At 39.0% G+C, this 25,205-nt stretch overlaps 1 protein-coding gene across 4 annotated transcripts in view; it reads left to right on the top strand.

Moving 5' to 3' along the window:
* The first annotated feature begins 327 nt into the window (after positions 1 to 327).
* The window catches only part of LOC149228233 (putative inactive histone-lysine N-methyltransferase SUVR2), a 114,712-nt gene continuing 89,834 nt past the window's right edge, over positions 328 to 25,205 (top strand). Inside the window, exons 1-5 of one of the 4 annotated variants that reach the window (XR_016247850.1) lie at positions 328 to 758; positions 846 to 962; positions 1,037 to 1,781; positions 2,152 to 3,413; positions 3,610 to 3,875. Coding sequence is in view for 3 of the 4 variants with exons in the window: in XM_089378107.1 (XP_089234233.1) it covers positions 663 to 758; positions 846 to 962; positions 1,037 to 1,781; positions 2,152 to 3,413; positions 3,610 to 3,875 (2,486 nt within the window). In the remaining variant the exon portion in view is untranslated. The remainder of the gene's footprint in view (positions 759 to 845; positions 963 to 1,036; positions 1,782 to 2,151; positions 3,414 to 3,609; positions 3,876 to 25,205) is intronic. The other 3 variants (XM_089378109.1, XM_089378108.1, XM_089378107.1) reach the window with 3 other exon arrangements.

Genomic DNA, 25,205 nt, shown 5'->3' with positions numbered 1-25,205 from the left:
CAAGCCTTGCAAATATTTTTGTTTCCTAACTCCACCCACTCCTTTACAAATCCTCTAACCTTACAAATGACACAAATATTTTTTCAGTTTGTTTTCTATCTCCACTCAATCCTTCACAAATTCCAACACACAAATATTTTAAAGGCAATCAACATTTACCAGCCATGAATATACTAAACATCTCAATGAAAAGGAAAATCTAACATCTACACACACTCTTGATCTCAATATGATTGCTGGTTTGTACCCAATTTGAAAGGAAAAATCTAACATCTAACAATTCATGATCTCAGTATGATCGCTTGTTGGTAGCCCAATTTGGAAGGGGAAATCTAACATGTACAAGGTCTCCATATTCGTATTCGTAGATACGATTATCGAAGTTGCAGCGTAGAGATGGATAAGTTGTAAGTTGGCATGGACATCATAATAAATGCTGGTGGGAGCGACACATGGTAAAGTGATTATTAATATCATAATTCATTCACAAGGCTGCCCTGTAACACAGAAAGCAGTCGTCACCTCCTGCTCTTCAGCGTCGCGTGCTTCATGCAAGGAGGCCCAGCTAGAGAGCGCGGCACGTGTATGTCTGTTTTTTGCTTTGAATTTTACCCATCTCTGCATAGAGCTTGAGAAAGTTAACATATTTGAGCTGGGAAAAAATGGGGAACGAGAAATTCGTGAGAGCTCTGAAGGCCATGAAGCCTCTAGGCCTTACGAGTAATGATGTATCTCCAGTCCTGAAGCGTTTGCTGAAGGTATACTTGCATTTTCAGCTGTATAATTCCATGTATGATAGTTATTGCATTTTGATTTTTTTTTTGATTTTGGGCGTTCTGGTACAGGTATATGACAATGAGTGGCCTCTCATAGAGGCCGAAAGCTACAGAGTTTTGGCAGATGCTGTGTTCGAGTCGCGGGAAGAACAGTTCGAGTCGCGGGAAGAAGAGGTGGAGGTAGAAGTATGTGCTATGTCTTTATGTATATATAGATAGTTTCTTTACTTGCATGTAAGTAATTGGGCTTTTTGTTTCAGCACAAGAGAAAAGAAGGAAAGAGGCGGGGTAAACGGACAGTTGAAGAATTTGATGATGATTACGGTGATACTGAGAGTGAGCATGAATGTGAATACGAATTTGTGCCTCCCTTGACTCGAGCTCGCAGTGCTTTGGTTAATAAACCCAAAAATGAGGAAATCGTAGACGTAGAGGAGGGTTTCCATGGTGGAAATGGTGTGTCCATTGAGGAGGAAGCAGCAGAGGCTCCCTCTTCCCCTCCCCGTAGAAGTTCCAGGCACAGAATTGGCTCTTTCGCTTCCTCTGTGTCTGCCTCTGCCTCTGCCAGCGGCCAACGAGTTAGTTCACGGCTTCAAAACGAAAATGAGATTGAAGGGAGAGGGAAGCGAATTGCCTGCGAAAATGAGATTGAGATTGAAGGGAGAGGGAAGAGAATCACCTGCGAAAATGAGATTGAAGGGAGAGGGAAGAGAGTTGCCTGCGAGCCACCACCTTTCGTCCTGCCTCCGGCCACCAGTGTTTTGAAAAAGCCGAAAATTGAGGTCACTGAAGATTTGGAAAAATATAATTATGGTGGTTGTTTCGGTACTCCCATTGTTGAAGAGATCGATGAGAGTAGTAAGGGGCTTGATGATTGCCAGACAAGCGGTGAGCTGAAAAAGCCCGAAATTGAGCGGGATGGATGCACATTTCCCTTTCCGGTGATGAATGTGGTTCCAATTACTGCTGTCAACGTCTGCCCAGAACCTAGTTCGGACCAAAATGGTACTGTAAATTACCTTGTTTCTGTTAACGTGCATTACTATTTTCTTGAATTGAATTTTACCTTTTTCCATGGAATCATAGAAGGCACATCCTACATAGACTGCTAAATTGGGAGGGTAAAGGCACATGGGCTAGTGAGGATCTTGTTCTTTTTCTCGCCCTGGGGTGCATGCAGGTTCCTCATTTTTTGTCGAAATGAAATTTTCAGTTGGTGCGGTTCCCATTTCTTTTCCTTGGATTACGTTCTCAAGTGATAATATGTACATTTAGCGATTTGCTGAACAGGGTTATTATTCCCATCCTTCTGAACATCATGTTTGCTTTTCTAAATTATTTTTCACTCTATTTGACTACTCCTTTTGAAGTGCAGAAAACAGTTCAGATTTGAAAGAATTACAAACTGATAAAAAAGGCCGTGAAGTACAAGGTGTTTCAGTTCAGTTCACCAGTTCTCTAGGTGCAATAGCCGAAGCTTACATGGAAATGGACATTGAAGAAATTTCCTCTACCCAATTTCGTCCTGGAAAACGGGAAACCCGGTTAACAATCTTCAACTCCAAGGACAATATTCAGGGTGAAGCTAAATCATCTTTAGATAGCAATGACTTTAAGGGATCAGGCCATATGCAATCTTGCACTGAATACAGTATATGTATTGATGGATCAGTCCATACTCCAGCTCGGCTTGAATACAATAATACTTTAAAAGGATCGGATCTTGCCGAAAGAAGCTTGGACGATAGCGGTGGTATTTCAGTATCGAACATTCCACAGCCAAGCATAGACATGGTTCTTAAAATGGTGGAAGGATACACTCTTCAGTCGTTTAAGATACTTGCACCTGACTTTCCAGTCATGAGACTGATGGAGAAGTTTTGTCAACACATTCTGAATTCAAGGAATGACCGGGTTTGTGATGAAAAACAAACTGAGTTTGCCTCAATGGCGCCTAATCTTTTAACATCAGGCAATGAAACCAAAGTTCGTCGCAGTCCGAGAATTAAACCAAAAACTCAAGAACCTTCAATTCCTGATAAGGGTAAGTCAAATGCCGAAACCAAGGATCATGCTTCCTCGTCTACTATGTTAGTTAGTCTTGAACCATGCCAGCCTAGTGTTGATCAGTCAAGACCAGTGCATGATCTCATGGACATATCCAGGGGTGAAGAAAACATCCAAATCCCGATTACTAATGAGTTGACCAGTGAAAGTTATCCCTCTGCCTTTTACTACATACCAAAAAGCATAGTTTATCAAAATGCATACATAAATGTTTCTCTTGCACGAATTGGAGATGACGATTGCTGTTCAAATTGCTCCGGTGATTGCTTAGAATCTCCTATTACTTGTGCATGTGCAAGAGAGACAGGAGGAGAGTATGCGTACACAAGGGATGGTGTCCTGAAGAAAAACTTCTTGGAGGAAGCACTTTCTATACATATGAAGCCTAAACCACACCATTATTTTTATTGTAAAGATTGTCCTCAGGAGAGAACGAAGAATGAGAATAAACCTGATTCCTGCAAGGGGCATTTGATCAGAAAATTTGTCAAGGAATGCTGGAGCAAATGTGCCTGCAGTAAGCACTGTGGGAACCGAGTTGTACAAAGAGGAATAATTCGCAAATTACAGGTAAGCTTAACAAGTAATTAGAGCAATCATCTTAGAGCTAGCTAGTGTGTGTGGGAGAAAGGGAGAGAGAGAGATGGCAGTCATGAACTTCAAGATTTTACTTACATATGTCTTGCTGCTTTATGTCCACAAGCTAGGGCCTTATGCAATAAAGAATACTGATATTGAGACATCGGAATATCCCGAAAATATGCAGGTCTTCTTTACTTCAGAAGGAAAAGGATGGGGTGTTCGTACACTTGAAGATATACCCAGAGGTGCTTTTGTGTGCGAGTATGTGGGTGAAATTTTGACAAACATGGAGTTATACAATAGGAACAATGAAAGAATGGGAAATGAAAAGCACACATACCCAGTGCTTTTGGATGCTGATTGGTGCTCTGAAGGTGTTCTCAAGGATGAAGAGGCCCTTTGCTTAGATGCCACACATTATGGCAATGTTGCACGGTTTATCAACCACAGGTAATTAAGTTACATTGCATTTAATGCCTCAAATCTAGCAATGCCTTGAAGATAACGAACTAGATAAGACAAAAGTCTTTGTCTCATTTACTTTAGATGTAATTTTCATTATTTAACATGATTATGGAGTACCTTAAAGATGTAGGATCTAGTGATCATGTTTACTTTGCATCAATTTCATTGCTCTATGAGTATCTTTGTTGCACTTCTGCTGTTACTACTGTTTTCCTGCGACCCATACTTTCTTCATCTTTGTTTGTCAAGTTCATTTGCGGCTGACTTCTACACGTTATTGACGTTATCATGCCCACAAACCAGTGCTCTTTAACAAATTGTTTTAGGTCAGTCTACTGAGTTCTTTGCAGAAAATTTCAAAATAGTTTTGATACACAAAACACTGCAATTTACTGGACATCTCTTTAGCCAACAAGGCAATGTTTTTCATCATGTTTCTGGGTTATAGCTCTGTAGAGAGTTTTTATAAAACTGACACGTTTCGGTACATCTGTTACCCATCCTCAGAGAGCCAAAAACATGAAATTGGAAGGATGAAGAATGATGCAGATAAGAGAAATGAGCTAGAGAAATCAAAAGGAAATTAAAAATTAAAAATGAAGAAGAGAAAACAGTTACATTGAGAAGAAATAAAGAGTGCGGGAATAAATAGAACCAAGAAGAGGAGAACCTAAAATATAAATATTGACAAAGAAAATTTAAAAAACAAACAAGTAAAAGAAGAAAGAAAATTTGGAGACCAGAAAGTTACGAAGGATGGGGGGAAAGTGGCAAAAGAGAGGAGAACAATTATTTTTTTGGTATGGACGATGGAAATTCAAGTTTCAGGTTAAGGTGATGATGGAAAGTTTCTATTAGTAGATATCTTTAGAATTTTCCCCTTGGGGGAAACTTGCCTTATCTTTTAGTTGCTAGTTCTGTTCTAGTGTCAGAATTTCCTCAAAAGAGTCTTTTAGATGTTCATTCCAGGCTATGTTTTAATCAGTTAGATCAAGTGGAAAAGCAGCTCCATTGAGAACTAATGGTTATCTAATTCATCAATAAGGATGTAGACAAAATGAGTTGACTCACTTTGTTGGGTCTGGGAAAGCAATCTGATTAACATGACATACTAATTAACAGATATTACCAAACAGATATAACATTATAAGCAAGAGAGCCAATCCCAAAAATAAGAAGGATTCAAATGCAATTCTGTACACAAGGAACATTCAAAATTTGGATGCTTATTTTTGGATGGAATTTTTGGGGTTTTCCTAGCAGTGGTAGTTATGTTTGAAGGAGCAGTGGTCTTCGGTATGATTTTATAAGAATAGTCTTTGTATTATTTTGTAAAAATATTTCAAGCGAGGAAGTAATTGATTGACATCCTCTTTAAAAGATTATCATGCGGAGTTAGGTTATTTCTTTCAGATAAGAAGCTTTCGCGATCATGTGCGGCTCTGGAAGGATTCAGTATCTCCTTTTAATCTTTGTGCAAATTGGTTAGCCGATCTTTGAGTAAGAGATATTTTGATATGTGGGGTAGAGCAATTATTTGAATTCAAATACTAGGTTGCCTTTGCATTGCTCTAAGATCATATGGCATAATTGCATTTAAACCAGAAGTTTAGCCAAGGCACAAGAGGAAGGTTGACCTGAATAGATGAAGAGAAGGATAATGGGCAGATCCAAGAGGAAGTTTGTCATCAGGAAGAAGCACAAAAGGAGAGGCATTAGAAGGTGATAAGTCATCAGTATCTCTAGCAGAAGGGAATCTATAGAAAAGCCAAGAAGAACATGTAGGTGCATAGGAAGAAACAAGAAGCTGGAAGCGCACTTACTGTGCATGAAAAGAATAGGAAACAGTCTGAAACAGAACCTAATGTCGACTTGATTTGCCTTGAAACTGCCAAAAGGAGCATCTGCGAGTTTTGAAGCTTCTTCATGGCTATGCTTCTATATTGAAAATGACTCTAGAGGACAGTAGGGGATGATGTTAACAGGTGAGCTTTTATTCCTATGTCTTCCCATTACTTTCTGTAGCAGTTGGACATATATGGAGGCCCCGAGGGACCTCACTGGCTCATTAGTCGCAACTGATGTCCTTGATGATTGATCCCTTTACTAACGGAAATTCCCTTGGCACTTTTTGGATTAACATTTGGGTGACTTAGCGGTAAGTTGGTGACAGAAAATGTAGTGTCCTTGACTTTGGTTATCTAGGCCCTTCCTACCCTCCCTTGAAGGGATGACCATGGAAGTCAAAATGTAGTATTACATTATTCTTTGGATTTGGCTATTTTTCATTATCTCGCCCAGGATATGTGGTATTAGGATTTAGCATGCAGATTATTGTAGAAATACTTACTAGAATGGCTATATAGATATCTCTTCTAGGGAGGTTAATTTGTGTTGATGAATCTTGGTAACAATAGGTTGTCCTCTTTTGCATATGGATTTTCTAATAGCAGGTTACTTGAGAGCAAGTATTTGTCATATCCTATGCATTCAATATGTATTATGTGTCCATGGCATCCTGATTGAAGGAAGGAGACCATATTAGTGGAGTAAGTTGATGCTTTACATCTTAGACAAAGATTGCAACTGCATATTGGCATCGTGCCAGATATACGTGGTGGCAACATGAATAGCATGGTCAACTTCTGCATGCCTAGGTGAACCCTATTTATAACAGTATGTGGTCTAATGGGTCTTGTTGTTATGGTAATATGATCTGGATTTCTATATATGGCAGTGAATGTTGATTTAGGCTTGTCGAGTATTATTAGATATTTACAGAATTTGGTTTGTGAAGAAGTATTAAATGAATCTGTGGAGAGTAAGGAATGCCTGATATGCTCATACCATGTTATACTTTTTTAAAGATCAGCTTGCAAGGCTTTCTTGATATTTGAGTCTGTTGATTTTTCCATGGCACTCAAGAATCAGGTTTGAGTCTAAGATCATGATCACAAACACACTCAAATGCCACAACACAAGCACTTTGCACAACGGAATAACATATAACAGTGAATCAACTAGTACACAAGACAAATTTTAACCCAAAACTTGTTATATTACAAATCTTAATACAACAAACTTAGGGCTCCCGTACCAGGGATCATGGCCCTTACAATCAGCCCTGATGCAAGAATGACTAGGGCTTGGTGTCAACAACGATGACTACCAATATTTCCCTGAACAAAGTACACTTGACTTGCTGAAGGAGCGCTCTACTCAGCTCCTCAGTCCACGTACCTTGGACACTTCTGGCAGGTCCTTTGCCACCTCTTTTGCTGCTCACAAGACTTCTGCAACTTCAGAATGCTTGCATCTCCAGCCATCCAATCTGCCACTATCAACCCTCCCGGATGCTTCAAGAGTGACGGGACATAGGCTCACTGATCTGCCCACTAGCAGCCCTCTTGCTCCTTCAAGATGTCTGCTCTTAGGGACTTCACCAAGCTGCCCTCTAGGACTAATATGGCTCCTCCAACACCACTGTTCTTAGGGACTTCCAGATCTGCCCTCTTATTAGTGAGATGCCCACCTGCACACACCAAACTAGGGCGAACCCAAGTCTACCTCCTAATTGTCCATTAGCTGCTCCAATGATCACTGTACACGAGGTCTTCTTTCACTGCCCACTTACAGTCACTATACAACCCTCAAGATAGCTGATCTAGGGCACTTTTGATAGCCCTCTCAACAGTGATAAGACTGCCCTCTGTCATTGTACATAGGGCTTCCAAAATATGCTTCTAAACTCTTCCCTTCAAGACAGCCCTTGACACTTGTCCAAACCACACAATACTGTTGACACTGAACATTGGTTACAACCCTTCTTAAGTTCAATCTACCCACACACATCTTTGCACAAAACTTTGAAGAATGCGACCCTAATCACTGGAGTAGTGTCCTCTCTTTAGGGTCTCGACCCTCCCTTTTTGTGCACAAAAGTAGGGCACAGGAATACTTCTAAGGGCTGATACTTGAATGACTGATCTGGTATGGAAGAAGCCCTAACTAGGGCATATTACATCTGCTGTTCAAAATCTTGGAACAACCCATTCACTTAGCAACAATCATCCACAAGACTTAGCCCAACCGTAGTCCTTCCATAGGCCTTAACACAACTTCACGCTTCACTTTATACCAATGTAATCTACAACAAATACTTCAGCCTATACTTTAGGGCCTGCGACTACCTTAAATTGTCTTGAAGTCACCCTCAGCTTGGCCTAATAAGCTCTTCTTCTCCTGCGTTATGACTTGAGGCAACTCGGGCCTTACTTCTGCAAACACACAGGCCTTACGGCTTCCTTTCCAAGCTTGTTAGGGGCTCGATCCTTCTCCTTAGACCCGTGGCCCTTCAACCTCTCACAGAACAAAGATCTCGGTTCCCTTTAAGACCTTCCTTCATAGAGATTCTTGGTTGCCGAAACAGAGAAACCCTCCTCCGCTCGGTTGCTCAAACCCTAACAAAATTTTTGACTAGATCTCCATGGCTAGACTAGAACACAAGAAGGATACTCAGATCTCTTCTACAACTCCAACTGCGCCTTTAGAAACTCAGTCACATGGCTAATGGTCTTCTTGAGATGTTGTAATTGGATGGTTGCAAATGAGCTTGATCTCTCCTCATATAGTCTTCCATGAGGGTAACGACTAATCCTCAAGGGGTGTCACTTAAGCCCAAGGTCGACTTGAACTTTCTAGACAAAACTCCAACTATCATAAGATTTGAGATCTCTTCATTTGATTTCGCCACATCATTAAACCCCTAGGTGCCCTTTAGCCCTTCAAGCGTGCCCCTCTTGATTTTAATGATTAAACAATTATTTCTTCACTTGGTTTCGCGCCCACAATTTTGGATGCAAAATCCACTGCTTGGGTACACTTGCTCACAAAGCCCTTGTGGGTCAACTTCTCCCAAACCTAGTACCCTAGGGTTGTGGGAGTACCTCCCAAGCTACACAAATCAACAAAGTCATGGCCTTGGAAGGATTTCTTGATATTGGAGTCATGGCCTTTTAGAAAAACTAGATGTTATTTTGGGATCCTTGAAATCATTTGTTGGAAAATCTGGAATCAAGAATCTATTATATGACTTTGCAATAAAGTGAGGATTACCTATAGAAAGATCACTGTCGCCCCCTTTGATTGCATCAGCCTCAACAATGAACACTTTTTCTTTTGCAACAATTGCAACATCTACCTATAACAATTGGTTGGCCAAATGAGTATCAACAACCTTGGGGATAACTATTTCACTAAACTCTAGTATGGAGCCATAGCAACAACAATTGAGGAAAACAACTTTGTTAGGATATTTAGACAATTGAGAGTTAGTTAAGATTAACTTGGTGTAATGTCCATGATATGTTATAGACATAAAGTGATTTGACGATTCATATTCTCTTTGATGCTAATGACTATATTGATCTATGGCTTTACACCCGATTGGTCCATGATTTCTATTTAAACAGCATGGAAGGTCATTTGTTGAATATTGATGGTGAGAATTTTTTTTTAACAAATTTTTCTTTTGCATTAATAGATTGCCTCAAGTGTCCACATTGGTTGGGGTTGTGGACTGTTTCCCTCTTCGAGGGTTATAATTGTTGAAGAAAATGTAACTTGGTTCGGTCTTCATAAATGTAATTTTGATCTTTGTACTTGTAAAAGAAAAGAAATATTATTTTTGGAAATTATAAAATGAGTTTCTTGCTCGTTATATAGGTCCAGCACATGTTGAAGTGCTATATGAAAGTCAAAGAGTCAAAGAAAATGTTGAACAACTCTTCTTGAGCATATATGTAATTTATATGAGTAAACCTGGTGTCTAGATCATCCCTCCAAGACAAGCACAATCCTCTTGAAGAAGGCAGCAAGCAAAACGATGAAGAAAGCAATTATGTTGGCCTCAAAATGTATATAAATGTCATGTCGGCGCAAAAAGGAGACGCAACAATTCACTATGTCATGTCGGCTTAATATGTGGATCAAACCACTATAAATATGCGTGTAAAGTTCAAAATTACAGTCATAGAATTTCGGACATCTCTGCAACTTCAGATAAGTACAGGAACTCAGATTCTCTCGGATGGGTACAGGGATCCGCATTACAGGAGGACACAATCTCGTGGATAATCTCAATGAGAAAATAACAATCTTCTCCTCCTTGGTGGTATAGATCTCGGTGCAAGGAAATTACAGTCTCCTACTCGATGGTAAATTGATATCACAGTATCGGTGAAGGAAACACAGTGATAGTTTCGGTGGTGAAGATGATTTCAGGAATCCACAGTAGCACACACAGTCTCGGCATCATCATGATGAAAGGATCTAATAGTAACACACTCTATCTCGACATGTAGTCTGGAAGCAATCATGATCTCGCTCTCCACATATCTCAGTCTATAGACCTTAATGGTCTCAATGAAGGAGTAGCATTGATCTCAGTAAAAGTGCAACAATATTCTCGGTGAAGGTGCAGCAAGGTGTCAAGATCTCAGTGGTGCAATAATGATGACCTCGGTGAAGCAACAATGATGATGATGAACTCAGCAGTGACAAAGAAGAGGATTGGTGTCTTGGTCTTGGAGTGGCCTATTAGGTCAAGGGTCATGGTCTTGGTATTCGTCAATTGGAATCTCTATAAGAAGAATTTTGTGCGGGTTTTCCTCTCAAAGAGTGAGAGGTTTTGGCCCTGGCAGAAAGCCAACATTTTGTGTTCTTGTCTCTTGTATTTTGGTAGCTATTTGATGAACTAAAGAAGACACACTCTAATAATAAGGAAAGATTGCACTAATAAGAAAAACCTCACAAATAGTTATCATGCTAAGAAGAATCTCATTAATTGCACTTGCCCTAGATTCTTCAACAATAATCACATACAATTTTTTCTTTTGCATATATTGCCTCAAGTGGCCACATTGGTTGGGGTTGTGGACTATTTCCCTGTCTAAGGGTTTTAACCATGTAAAAACATTGATGTACTAATCTTTGATTCGGTTGTGTAAGCGATTGCTTAAGGTGTTCTTCCTATGCGGAAATACCATGTTTTGTTGAACATGGTAGCCACAAGGCTTCTTGACTTGGATCAACTATTGCTTGGTACTTTGCTTTTGTTGAAGAAAGAGCAAGAGCTTGTTTCTTCTTGCAAGCCCAAGTGACAGGACCAAAACCAAGACTAAAAACATAACTTGCAATAGATTTTCAATCATAAGGGTTGTTGGCCCAATTAGAATAAGTATTGCAAACTAAGGAATGAATTTCCCCTTCCCAATCTAAGTATGCATGTGACCTTTATTGCTTCCACATGGAAGATTATAAACCAACCCCATCTCCCTTCCAGTTTGGCGTGAAACTTGCTTCCACCTATACCACACTTGTAGTTGATGCCACTTTGTACCTTAAGTTAGTTGGTAGCCTCTTATATTTGACTCATGCTTGTCTTGATATTTCCTTTGTTATTGGTCTTGTTGTCTGGTAATGCAAACACCCCATGAGAGCCATTGGAAAGTGGCAAAAAGGATACTTTGTTATATTTGGGGTGCAATTCAATTTGGGATACATTACAGTTTAGGGGGAACTTTCTTATTGGCTAGTAGAGTATTGAGTAGCGATTAATGGAAGTCAAGAAGCCATGTGGCTTGGAGAGTTCCTTTTAGAGTTTGGATTCAAGTAACAACATTCGACCGCCCTCTGATGTGACAATTAGAGTGCCAACAAGCTTGCTAAAGATCCAGTTTTACTTTAGAGTCAAGATGATATTCTCAAAGTGCTCTTTTGTCTTATAAATGATCATGTTGCAAGCATTTGCACAATGTCTCTTACAAAAGCGAAGTTGTCCAAACTTTGATCTATTTAAAGATCAAAGTTTGCCACTTTTGTAAATTAAAGGGGGATAAGCTCTAATGCCTCCTCCTTTCTCATATTACGTAGCCTTTGTAAATTCTTCAGTACTATCTCATGTTGTTCTTAAGGGGAGATGCTAGGGTATTTAGACACATGGGAGTTAGTTAAGAGCAAGTTGGTCTAATTTGTCTTTAGATAAAAATGTGTTTCTTTGGTATGCATTTATAGTTATGTAATTCAATGGCCACAATATGTTCTAAACATAAAGTGATCTAATGACTCATATTGTCTTCGACACTAATGGCTGTATTGATCCATGATTTAGCACCCAATTGGACAATGATCTCTATTTAAAGAGCATGGAGGGTCATTTGTTGAAGATCGATAGTGAGAAACTCTTATGTACTTTTTTTTTGCATTAATGTATTGCCTCAAGTAGTTGTGTTGCTTGGGGCCATGGACTAGTTCCGTCTTTGAGGGTTATAACCATGTAAAAACACTAGTGTATTGATCTTTGATTTGGTTGTGTGAACATTTTCTTAAGGCGTTCATCCTGTTGAAGAATCTAGGGCAAACACAGTTAGGTTGATTCTTCTTATACATGATAACAATTTGTGAAGTGTTGATGCATTTTGCATTTTTATCTTAGCTTGATATTACTTCATTATTAACATATTTGAGTTAGCTTCATCAAACTGCTATCAAAACAAAAAGAGACAAGAACACAAATGATTGGCTTTTTGTCGGGCCAAAACCTCTCCCTCTTAGAGAGGAAAACCGATGGGTAAATTCTTCTTATAGAGACTCCATTGACGAATACCAAGACCAGACCAAGACCCTTGACACATCTTGCCTCTCCAAGACCAAGACATCAATCCTTTAGCTTGAACTGCTGCATCATTGAAGACATCTTTCTGCTGCACTGCAGAGACTTGGCTTATTCATTACATCACTGAGGTCTTCTCTATGATTGTTATTTACTAGATCTTCATTACCATACTCCATCATTTCTCTTGATGCTAAGACTATTCCTTCGTATACCTGTAATACTGCTTTATTACAATGACAATGATTAGGTTTATGACATACATCAGTACTCTAATTGCCCTTGAGGTATGCGAGTTAATAGAAACAAATATAAGTGTATGCCGAGATCCTTGTTACAGGACTTAAGACCCTTCAGCTCTATCTGGTTGATGAGAACACTTACAGGTATGACGAGATGCTGCTCATAGATATTCCGAGATCATCATTAGCCTTCTCTGATTTATTCATCTGAAGATATTTCCTTCAATCACAAGTATGTCGAGTATCACATATTTCGTCATTGTGATATGTCTAGACAGATCCGAATATTAATACAGAGCCGAGATGTAACCCTTGTTACTTCTTGCAATCCTGATCACTGTTTATAACATGCCGAGGCTGCAATAGATACACAGTCCTCTTTGTCCATCCGAGATGTATTTGTGTGAGATCACTGCGTCATCAAATTCAGGTATGCCGAGATATTTACCCTAGAACGTGTAGCAATGTTGCATTCTCTGAGATCAGGTCATGACTGCACCTAAAACCCTGGTTGAGGTGCAGTCAGATCTTCATGCGGATCTTTGCTCCATACTTGACTGAAGTATGATAACATACTTTCATTCGAGACCAAAAATGTGAGCCTTTTCTGTGGTGCAGATTTCTTCTATGCCCACACGAAAAATCAGAGAGGAAATTGCGAGTTCTGTGTTGTCCCTTTTGCGGATACCTCAGCCACCTATTTATAGTGGTTGTGCACTATATTGAGCTGATGTTCATCCATGAACCGACGGGTCCTTTTATCAAGCCGACATAACATTTATTTATGTATTTAATTCTTATTTTGAGCCGACATGAACTTCCTTTGTTGTTTTCACTTGTAGACTTCTGATGCTTGATCTTGAGGCATTGATCTTGGTCTTGGAGGGCTGCTACACTAGTTGAAGACTTGTACACATTTACATGGACTCATGACATGATTCTTTGACATAGAAATAAATCCTAAAGACATCAAGAAGAAGTCTTTCATCTAATGACACTTCTTGCTCATGAAACCCATGCAACAAGATTACAAACATAATTTATTTTCTCTTATTACATCAAATACAAAGATCATGTCATTATGAAGACCGAACCTAGTTACACTTTCTTCAACACATCCTGTGTGGAAATGCCCTTTTTTATTGAACAAACTCCACATCCTCCAAAAACACAATCTTTCAACAAAAGAACTTAGAATGCTAGCAAACCAAAATAGTGAGGGCAGATGGACTAACAAGTCACGTATTCAAGCAACAATGGGTTTAAGAAAGAACACTTGCAAAAATCCACTGTGGGGTTAAGAATACCTTCACGAAGCAGAGTGTGGCACAACACAAAATCTTGCACACACACAACAAGCATGGAGGCAAGAAAGGTAGGCTTCTCTTTACCTCCTTTCCTCCCAACCCCTAAAGACATGTGGCAAAAGAAGGCAATGTCCTGCAGATAGGAAGTACTTCACTCTTTGATAGGAAAGCCACCATGGACCCTATTGCCTCAAAATCTAGTAGGTCTTGTGAGGGGAGTTCACAAGGCAAGAGCTAGACCAAGTGATGACATTATGAGGTGTGGCCCACTGTCACCACAACCACTACCTCCTACTCTTTAGTGGACTTTCACCACAATTATGTCACCTACTAGATATATCAAGTCTAGGGCTTGGAGGTGACAAGGATAGGCTTTGGGATAGGTACTCAACTTAAGCATAGGGCTTGAACTAGCCTAGACAAGGAAAAGCATACCCTCCAAATGCCTATCTAAAGCACAATGCGACCTGGGGTTTGTGAATAAGCAAGATTAACAGGCTTACCTAGGTGCACAAGGCCAAGAAAAGGCTTGAATATATGAATATGATCAACTTTAGGAACAACAAGCCTTCAACAACCCCCAAGTTCAAGCCTAGGGCTAGATTAAGGTTTAGCGAGGGCATATGATGTTAGCCCTAAAATAGAAGAATTAGCCACGGGAAAGAGGTGATTTTGAGGCAGTGTCTTACCAACCACGTGTTGAATCCTTCCACAAGCCAACGCATGCACCCTAGTTGAATTTTAGCCCTAACCCTAGCCTAGTGGCTTTCCTTAAAGGGCCAGAAATTAGATAAAGGAGCAAAAAATAATTTATGGGTGATTTTTGGTGTGATTAACAATGTGGAAAAGGCCAGTGCTCGATCTTGGGTGATGAAGCCCAAAGGGAGATCTACTTAGGAGAAAACTAAACCCTAGAATGGAGTAAAGGAATATGAAAACCCTAGTTTTATACCCTAACTATCATTTTATGAGGTAACAAAGTCATTGAAGAGAGCTTAACATGAAGGATCACTTAGGGGATTGTCACAGAAAATCTTAAAAGGTTAATGCACATAATACCATTGCAAATATTTCATAGAAAAAGAACTAGCACATAGAAACCCCAACAACATCCATTCCATACAATAGCCATAAAGATATTCAAATACATAGAATACTTACAAGAAAAATGCATGAACCTAAGTTGCACGATACGGGAAAACGAGTACAAGTTTCCGAAACGGGCACGGGTATGAAATTTGACCCCCCCCCCAAATTTTGGAAACGGGGAAACACTATCTATATATATATATATATATATATATATATATGTTAGGACATTTAAGAAATGTTATGTGCAATCATAAAGCATACGTGATACATTATAATTTATTACATTATGATTAAATTGTCCAATGTCAATGCATAAACTATAAGTCTTTAAATTTACATCACATTTACTGATGAATGATCACATAATGAAAATAGCAATATCAAAAATCAACCTTTATAATAATAACAATAATAATAGTCTTCAATCTTCATCCTCATCATCATAATCCTTTTCGAAAATAGAAGCAGAAGCATGCTCAACAGTGGATGGTGGAGCTGAAAAAGATGATTGGCCAATTCCACTTCTAGGCTCTCGGCCCTCAATATTCAGGGCAGCAAGAGAGCTCCAAATCAGGACTTTTTGGATCCACATCCCATTCTTTAGAAGGGCATTGCTATATTCTGGACCCCTATGAGATGCAAGGCGAAGGTTGGAGTGCACATAAACAAGATCCTCTTCCTTCTATGAGCCCAACCTGTTACGTTTCACAGAATGAATAAAACCATAGGTGCTCCAATTCCTTTCTACCGATGAAGAGCTTGCCAGTTGTGAAAGAACACGAATGGCAAGGTTTTTCAAATGTACACCATTTTCTCCATGACAAATTCACCACCTAACTGGATAAATGGTGCTTCTCTCCTCCAAATATATATGAATAATCATCTAACCCTGCAACAAAACTAGCAAATTCTTCCTTCACCTCCCTGTGGAGATGAGCTGGAAACATTCTCAATAGGGATTTTTTCACCCCATTAGCCACCTCTCTATCATTATGGGATGCCTTCCTCTTCCCATCGCTTTGAGAAATAAGCTCCTCATCATAAAATTTGGGGTTCAAGGCATGTGTTAAAGTGTGCAATGGAGTGTTGAAATCGTTCCACCTATCAAACGATGATTTTCTTGACTAAATCAACAAAATGGTCATCAATAAATAAAAGATGTGGAGACTCCTATGAAATGATTTCCATAGTTTTCTCAACCATGGTATCCATGCCATCATATATGTCTCCTAAGAAAGGTTGGTCCGTGTCAACATTCCGAAGAAGCTCAAATGCAGGGGTTGTGAACTTTAGCAAGAAATTTATCTTGCTCCACCACTCCTCATCAAGGCACAATCTATGCACCATATATCCTCGCTCGGAATCTGCCTGTCTCCACTCAGCCCAAGGTTGACTCACCACCATCGAAACCAATGGTTGCTTAACCTCAACAAGACGACGCAACATTAGGAAGTTTGAGGCATATCTTGTCTCAACAACTTTTAACAACTCGAATTTGGAGTACTCGAGTAATATTGCTTGAGATTGGTGGTGGTTGGTGATGAATTTAACGATCTCCCTTGCTTCCCCTGTGATTTCCTTTATCCATGGAACTTTATTGTTGATCTCCTCTAAGATTAGATTCAAATTATGGACAATGCAGGCTGTACAAAAGATGTGGTCATACCTCTCGTCAATAATTAAACCTTTAGCTTTGCAAATTGGTGCATTATTCGTGATAACTTGCACTACCCTGTTAGGTTCTATTTGTCTAATATATTTGATTATAACATGAACAATGAACTGCACATCTTTTATCTCTCTTGAGCAGTCTTCTGCCTTTAAAACATTGCTCTTTTTGGTGAAGTGGCAGTGATATTTATCAATGGCCTACGCCTTGTATCTATCCATCCATCTGAGACTATGCTAACCCCAGAGCTACTCCAGGAAGAACGAATCGGTGATAAGATATCCTCCACAAGCTCTTTCTCATTTTTGAGAAGCTAAGTTTTGACTTTCTCATAGTTGGGCCCCTTGTACCCTGTGGGAGTTTTGTTAACTACCCTTATCATATCTTGCCAGTAAGGAGAGTGAACAACATTGAATGGGATACCACATGCATAGATGCACCTAGCCACTTTGGATTCAACTTCTTCTCTCGCTTGCACATGCACCAATTTAACAATTCTGCTATCTTGAATTGAAATGGATGCCCCTCTGGTATTTTTGGATGGTGGTTGTTCTTGTTGTTGAACTTCAGTGGCTCTCCGCTTCCTTGCTTCAACCACAATCCTTCGCTCAATGTTTGGTGGAGCGTGAGGAGTAACATGAGTAAGCTCTTCATGCCTTCTTTTAAGTCCATCAACCTCATCTTGCTCTCTTTGATATGCCCTCCTCACCATTGGGTTTGTTGTTTTTGTGCAACCTGCAATCCCCTGTCCTCCTCCATGCAAAAGATGTGCCTTCACTCTTGGGTAGGAGCCCTTGTACGAATTATTGCAAAGATTACATCGCCATTCCCATGAGCCACCACCTGCACATCTTTGAAGCTTTTGAACATGCCTCCAAAGAGGATAATAGTTAGCCCTCGGGTTGGACTTGGGGGTTGAACTTGCACCTTGGTTGGAAGCCATTGCTGAAAAAAAATAATTCTATAAAGAAAAAAGTTTTTCACATTTTTGGAAGCATAAACCCTCGAAAAATAGAAGAAATAGTAGGAAAAAACTAAGAAAATGAATGCTTCTTACCCAAATTAATTTTTGTAGCTGAAGCTACCGCAAAATGCCATAAAAGACAAGAAAAATATGGCTGTAGCTGAGCCAAAAACCAAGAATGTTCTAGCCTGAAATTCCCCTCTTCGAATATGCTTGTGACATATCTCTCTTGCTGTTGAAATCTCCTTTGCTCACTGTTAAAAATGCCCTTGCTGAAACCGCTGCTCTCTTCCTCTTTTCTCCTTGCTAAAATCGCCCTTCCAATTGAAACACTTGTTCAATTCGTGTGATGAGGGACCAAAAAATATTTTAATTGCCAAAAAAAGAGAGGAAAAAGGTCACTTTTAGGCTATAAAACGCAGCCGTATGACCTTGAAACGCGTTTCCAGGCCGTAACAAACGCGTTTCAACGTTTCAATTTTGTTTTTTCACTGAAGCACCCTATTGCCCAGCATTTCCTGCAACATAGGCATGAACCAATCCTCTTTTGTTCCAAAATGACATCTCCAAAGCAAGAGAATATCTCCATAAGCGAAACTCCACAAAAGATCACATCTCTACAAGATACAAGACAAATTTCAGCTAGGTCGAAATCCTCTAAGGAGGCCGAATTGATCCACCAGTGATCATGAAAATGAAAATGAGGTGACATATTTATATGAGGTCTACCTCAACTAAGTTTGGTCTAGTGAAACCCCTACAAGAAGTTTAAAACAAGATAAACTCGAGTTACAAGCCAACCCACTAGCTCAATGACAAAAAAACTAATAAATGGCCACATGCATGAGTTGTAGCCTCTAATAATGCTGATGTCATAGTTTTTAGATCAGTTTGAATTGGAAATTGGCCTAGGTAACAAACCAATAGAAAAACCTGATTGGAGGGACGATTTGTATCGGTCAAGTACCAAATCAACCGGTTTGGTACCTAACAGGTACAAACTAGCACCAACTAGTTAGTTTCAACCCTAATTGACCTAGTTACATCTCACATATGTGGGGGAGTTTGAGACGAATGATGGTAGTTTTTCAGGTGGTTTTGGAGGAAACTTGGGGTTGTTTTCCTGCCAAAACAACCCCCCTTGACCATAAAACCGACCCTCCCCTTCCTAAACATAAACAAAAAGCCGAACTCTAACCCTAACAATGCTGGAAATCAATGGTAATATCAAATTCTTAAAGTAAAACTGATTTTCCTTTATCTTTCATTTTCATCCTTTTACTTAAATTTTTAACATTGCCATGAATTGACTTAGGATGTTTGAGAGTGGTTCTGTCGTCATTGGATTTCATATGGAGAAACTAGAATTTTAGATCTCACTCAAAATCCAATAGACTTAATAGTTTCTAGAATTTTAGGATTTGGGCGATTGCAAAGTTTCCATTTGATTCTGTGATGTGTGAGGGTATGGGATTGGCATTTGATCAGGAGCATGAAGCCCTTTATGTACCTTGATGTTGGTGGTATTGATTGTGGACTCCTTTACCATGGCCTTAAAAGATGTACCCTTCATTAAAAGAAAAATAATTTTTTATGCATGCTAAGCTTTTTCTACCATATAAGGTTGAAGAGATGAACCTTTCAATCAAACCAAAATCATTGGTTAGGCATGTTAAACTTTTTCAATTTCTACCATACATTTTATAAGGTTGAGCAATCCAAGTCTATAAACTTAGAGCTAGATGATTTTTATGTAGCTCTTGTTGATAATCCCATTTCTAGTTGTAGTGAATCAATGATGAGTTTGATGAGTGATCATATTAATCAATTATTTGCAGTAGGCCAGTGACCCAATAACTTGTAGCATTGTTTTTGGACTCTAGAGGCCACTTAGAGCCTCACTGATTATGTATTTTGTTGTTGATATATATATATATATATATATATATATATCAGCGACAAAATACATAGTCGTGCACTCAAAGATCATGAACATAGAACTCAAAGAGAACTTCTTTCATAATTTAATACGCACTTCGTGCACTCAAAGATCACATAACACAGAATGCAGATGTTTTGAACTTAAAACTCAAAGAGAACTTCTTTCATATTATAGAAAAACTCGGAAATTTACAAGTGTCTTGAGCTGAGGCTCATGCTTCCTTATATAGGATGGACCCTTGGGGTGTTGCTCTAGCTTTGGAATCTTTCCCCTCCCCCAAGATATTTTTCATATCACATAAAATCTTAATGATATGATACAAAGTGGAGATTCTGACTGGGGGAATCCACGACAACCATAATGCATGTACTAAAAGGTTATATACAGTAGATGTTTCTTCACGGAAGAAATCATATATGTACTAAAAGTTGATACACAGTGGATATTCCAATATCTTGAAACCCATGAAAGCAAAACTAAGTACAATGATTATTGACATAGAGGAGATTCCTTTTAGGGGAACCCTCGAAAGCCTAAAATAAAGTAAACTAGGTACAATGATTATCAACATAGAGGAGATTCTTTTAAGGAGAACCCTTGAAAGCCTAAAATAAAATCTCTTTGAAGATTTGGTCACCAGCCTTTGGGGCTATGGTCAGAGTCATAGTCAGGATCATAGTCAGACTCATATTCTTCAACATACCTGTCAAGACTTAACCCAGGAAGTTGTTGTAACCATGATGGTTCCCTTCTGAAGCTAGCTGAAAAAGCTGAGAAACACATGAATGGATCTAGCTTATCTGGGGGAATTCCGACTTCACCAAAATAGTCAATTTCAATAGTAAAATTATAACCTGTAGGAGAAGTACTATCCTGGTTGATCTTCATGTTGGTGCCCTTATATAATAAATCAAATTCAAATATATCATATCTTTCTGCTCCATCTTGCATGTCATTATACAAAATAGAAAGGGCAAACTGCTGACAGAGCCTGCCTTGATCTTCTTTTCTGGGAACAAATGAAACAAGTAGGAGATTCATCCAACTACTCCAATGACTGAATGGAGACATGATGTCTTCACAATACATGATGATTGAAACTCTTTCATAGGCACGAGCATATTGAAGAATGGCATAATAATCTATCCATCTCAGATTAGGATCATAAATATAAACAAGTCTGTGATATGGATATCTTACTGCACCAAAATAAGCACGGTTATTGTTGATAGGTGCTAATGGAATATCATAGCTGTGTCTTGTATCTAAGAGCCAAAACCATTTCTCAAGAATGATCTTCTGGATTTCCATGGGTAAAGACAAAACTTTTTCTAAAAGACAATCTACACAAAAAGAATAATGGCAGGAAGAGCATAATGTAACTTGGGATTTGTTTTGGGAGGATGATGAACATTCACCAAATTCAAATTTTTTAACTGCATATTCTGTCTGTATAATTGCTCCTTCTCTGGTCATTAAATCTGCAAGATAATTCTCTTTACCGGCTTTATATATGATATCAAAATCATATCCATCTAACCACAAAGCCCATCTTAAAACTCTGGAATTACCTTGTTCAGCCCATCTTAAAACTCTAGAATTACCTTGTTCTAGCAACCTTTTGTTTTGCAGCATTCCTTTCATGTGCCTGAGATTTGTCTTAACAATGAAGTGGACACTTTTAAGGAATAACCTGAATCTTTTTATACCTTTCTTTACTACTAGAATTTCTTTATGGGAAGAAGGATAATTTTTTTCAGCTTCTGAGAATGTGCCAGAGGCATATGCACATACTTCTTCCTTTTTGCCATGTTTCTGCAATAAGATTGCTGCCCAACAATAATCTGAGGCATCTGTTTCAAGAATGAATGGTAGGTCACTGTGGGGAAGAGCCAAAGGTGGTCGCTGTTTGATTTTCTGCTTTATGTTTATGACTGCTTTGGTCATCTGGTCATTCCAACTGCTACCCTTTTTTAATCTTTGTTGCAGAAGCTTTGTATCTGCGGCCTGCTCTGGATAAAATTGCCTGATGTAATTCAAACATCCTAAAAATCTTTGCACAGTCTTAACATCTGGAAGATAGTCTGGAAAATTTGATAAAGAATTCAATACATGTGGTTGTAATTCTATTTTCCCTTGGGATATGATTAAACCCAAGTACTCAATCCGGGTTTGTGCAATGATGAACTTATCTGGGGAGGCAGAGAGAACTAGACCATGCTTGAAAACAACCTGATAAAATTTCTCTAAGTGTTTCTTATGTTCACTAATATCTTTGCTGAAAATTAACAAATCATCTATGTAGACAATAATAAAAGAATAATCTTTGAAAAGATCTTCCATTCTCTTTTGGAATTCTGATGGAGCATTCTTCAAACCAAATGGCATAACTGTCCATTGAAACTGTCCTCCAGGTACCACGAATGTTGTTTTATATCTATCCTCAGGATTAATGCCAATTTGCCAAAACCCACTTTTAAGATCAAACTTACTGAACACATTTGCTTTGGCGATCTTTGATAACAACATTTCTTTATTAGGCAGAGGATATTTAATGGGCACAAGAGCTTCATTCAGAGCTTTGTAGTTGATAACTAACCTCTTTTTTCCACGTTTTTGTTCTGAGTGCTTGTTGACATAAAAAGTTGGACATGCCCAAGAACTCTTGCACGGTTCTATCAGTTTTCTTTCTATCAAACTGTTAATTTCTGCTTTGCAAAGCTCTTGTTTGGATGGGCTCATGTGATTTGCTGATGCCTTTTGTGCTTTAACGAAGCCTTCTTTTTGGAATGGAAGTGAAACAAAATACTTTTCCCTGAACCAGAATGCGTCAGGGTGTTCTGCTGTACAGTCATTTTTCAATTTGTTTACAATATCAGACAAAATGGCAGGGCCATGGATTTCTGCATGTTTGACAATTTTTTGGATCTTGGAAAGATCTGTTACTGCTTCATCAAAATTGCTTACCTCATCAGGTTTTACCTTGAGTGTGTATTTACTCTTAGCAGGGACTTGCACCTTGTCTCCTTGAATGCTGAAAATTATCAGATTCTTTTCAATGGTGATTGGCATGAATTTCTTCATAAAATCCTGTCCAAGTAACATATCAACACCAATATCATAATTATATAAGGTGACATATACTTCTTCTGAACCTAAGAGTATTGGGAAGTCTGGAGCAATATATGGGATTTTTATCAGCTGTTTGTTAACTGCTCTAAACTGGACTTGAGTGGGTTTCCAATAGTAAGCAGGAATGGCCTTGAATTTGCAATAGCTGCTCATAGCTCCAGTATCAATTTGAGCATCAAGAGTATATTCTTTGTAGCCTGGCACTTTTATTTTTACAGGGATGACCATCCTATCATCAATACCACTGATGTCATGAATGTTTTCATTACTGTATTGACTAGATGATAGTAATGGAGTTTGAGAGGAAAGGAAAGTAGAAGAAACAAACTGTGAATTCAGACTATCAAGTTCTTGCATGTTGGTTTGATATATATATATATATATATTTTGCACTCTTTGCCCTTATGAAATATTCACCGGTACATAGTATATAGATGAGAAACCTTTGCATATTTTGTCTCTAATGGGTTGGAATCATGGTTTGAAATCTTAAAAATAATTATTTTATGTATCTTTTTCATATATGGTTCATTGAATCCAGTTCAATTCTGTTTGATCCTGTTTTAGTTCGAATCCCGATTAGATAGGTGGCCAATTTAAAACTTGGTTCCAATTTTTAAAACTATGGTTGACATCATGCCCTTTTAGGGCTCCAAATGCCATGCCAAGGTGTGCTGAGGTGTCAAAAGGTGTCAAAGTGCAAGGATCATCCAAAATTTGAGGACATACCCTCAAATCCACCTCTGGGGTTCCAAGTGTAGCTGGGATGCCATCATGTGGTCTCCAGCTATCCAAATAAGGCTTCCTCTCTCCAGCATCAAGGCTTCTTTAGGTGCAACAAGCCCTCCCTAGTATCTCAATGGGAGACCATCCTTATCCGGGCTCTGAATCAGATCCTACCCATTAGGTTGTGTCAAGGTTAGCTTGGGGGCACACTAGGTCCAATGGTGTCATGATGAAGAATCCTCTTTTCTAGTTCAAAGTAGACCATCCTTTGGGTTTTGAGGGTGCTCTGGGACATGTAACATCTGCTCATGTTTTCAGGAGGCTTAACTCTCTCAATGCTGCATCTGTTAAGCCATCTATCTCTCTGAAAGGCCTGGTACTTGTGGAGTGGGTGCCCTCATTACCTGGGTTGCTGTAGACCAATTGACAAAAACAACATGAACTCAAGTGAAAGTAACCATCCATGAAAGACCAAGATCATGTATGCATCCAAGTGGACCAAACTTAAATGTCAAGGGCATATTAATACTTCAAACAAGGATTGCCTTTTGATATCTAATTAGATCAAGTCCTGTAAAGGTGTAAGGTGTTCCCTACCTTGATAGAGGTGGCTAATGGTCAACCCTATCAGGTGCTTCCAACCCTCAAGGGGAAGTGACATTTCCAAGGTCAATCCCTCAATCAATATGTGCTAGTGTAGATATATGATAATGAAGGGGAAAAGACTTTGTGGCCAAGTGCCATGGTGAAAGGGACCAACTGATGGGGTGTTGTTAATTTTAGGTATGTTCTATGCTTAGAGCAATTTATTTCAATTTTCACAGTTAGCTCAATATCTTTTCCAGATTAGCAATCACATCAGCATAATAGTAAATTGCAGATAGAACATAAAATAAATCGCAAAAGAAAAGCCAAGACAAGAGGACACAAGATGTGGTGCTAACCAGAGACAAACCCCAATGTGGGGAAACCCTTGATCATTTCTTCTTATATGTTCTTCAATAGTTCAGCAGAGAGAGAGAGAGATAGTACATATACAACAAAAGTCAACACTTTGACTTATCTAAATAAGAGCATAGATCATCTCTAAGAAGATGATACATGAGGTAGCTGAACTCAGTTGAAGACATGTTGCTTAGCTGATTCTCCAACATGACTTCATCACCATGTTGCACTTGTCATTGTGCTGCACCTTATCATCATGCTGCACCTCACTGTGCTGCACCATGCTGCACCCATCATCACTATGCTGCATCTCATCATGCTTCACTAATCATGACTGTACCCATCACTGTACTACTGCACTATGCTGAGCTCTTCATTGCACTATGTTGCACCCAAATGCATGCTGCAATACCTCATCATCCTGGTGATGCAATACATTCTTGCTGTTGCTATATGTCCATCATTACCATGCTGTCCCATTGCTGCACCAATGTCCAACAACACTGATCTACACCATGTTGCACTATCACTACTACTGTGTGCACTATGTTGCACTGTACATCATGCTATGCATTGCTGCTCCTATGTGCACTATGCTGCACTGTACAACATGTACTCATTGCTG

The sequence above is a fragment of the Pinus tabuliformis genome, chromosome J, assembly GCF_031772625.1.
Source record: "Pinus tabuliformis cultivar Carrire ecotype Pingquan chromosome J, CPIR1, whole genome shotgun sequence".
NCBI lineage: Eukaryota > Viridiplantae > Streptophyta > Pinopsida > Pinales > Pinaceae > Pinus > Pinus tabuliformis.
The sequence above is the reverse complement of the archived record's forward strand: the minus strand, read 5'-3'. Positions and strand labels throughout refer to the sequence as shown.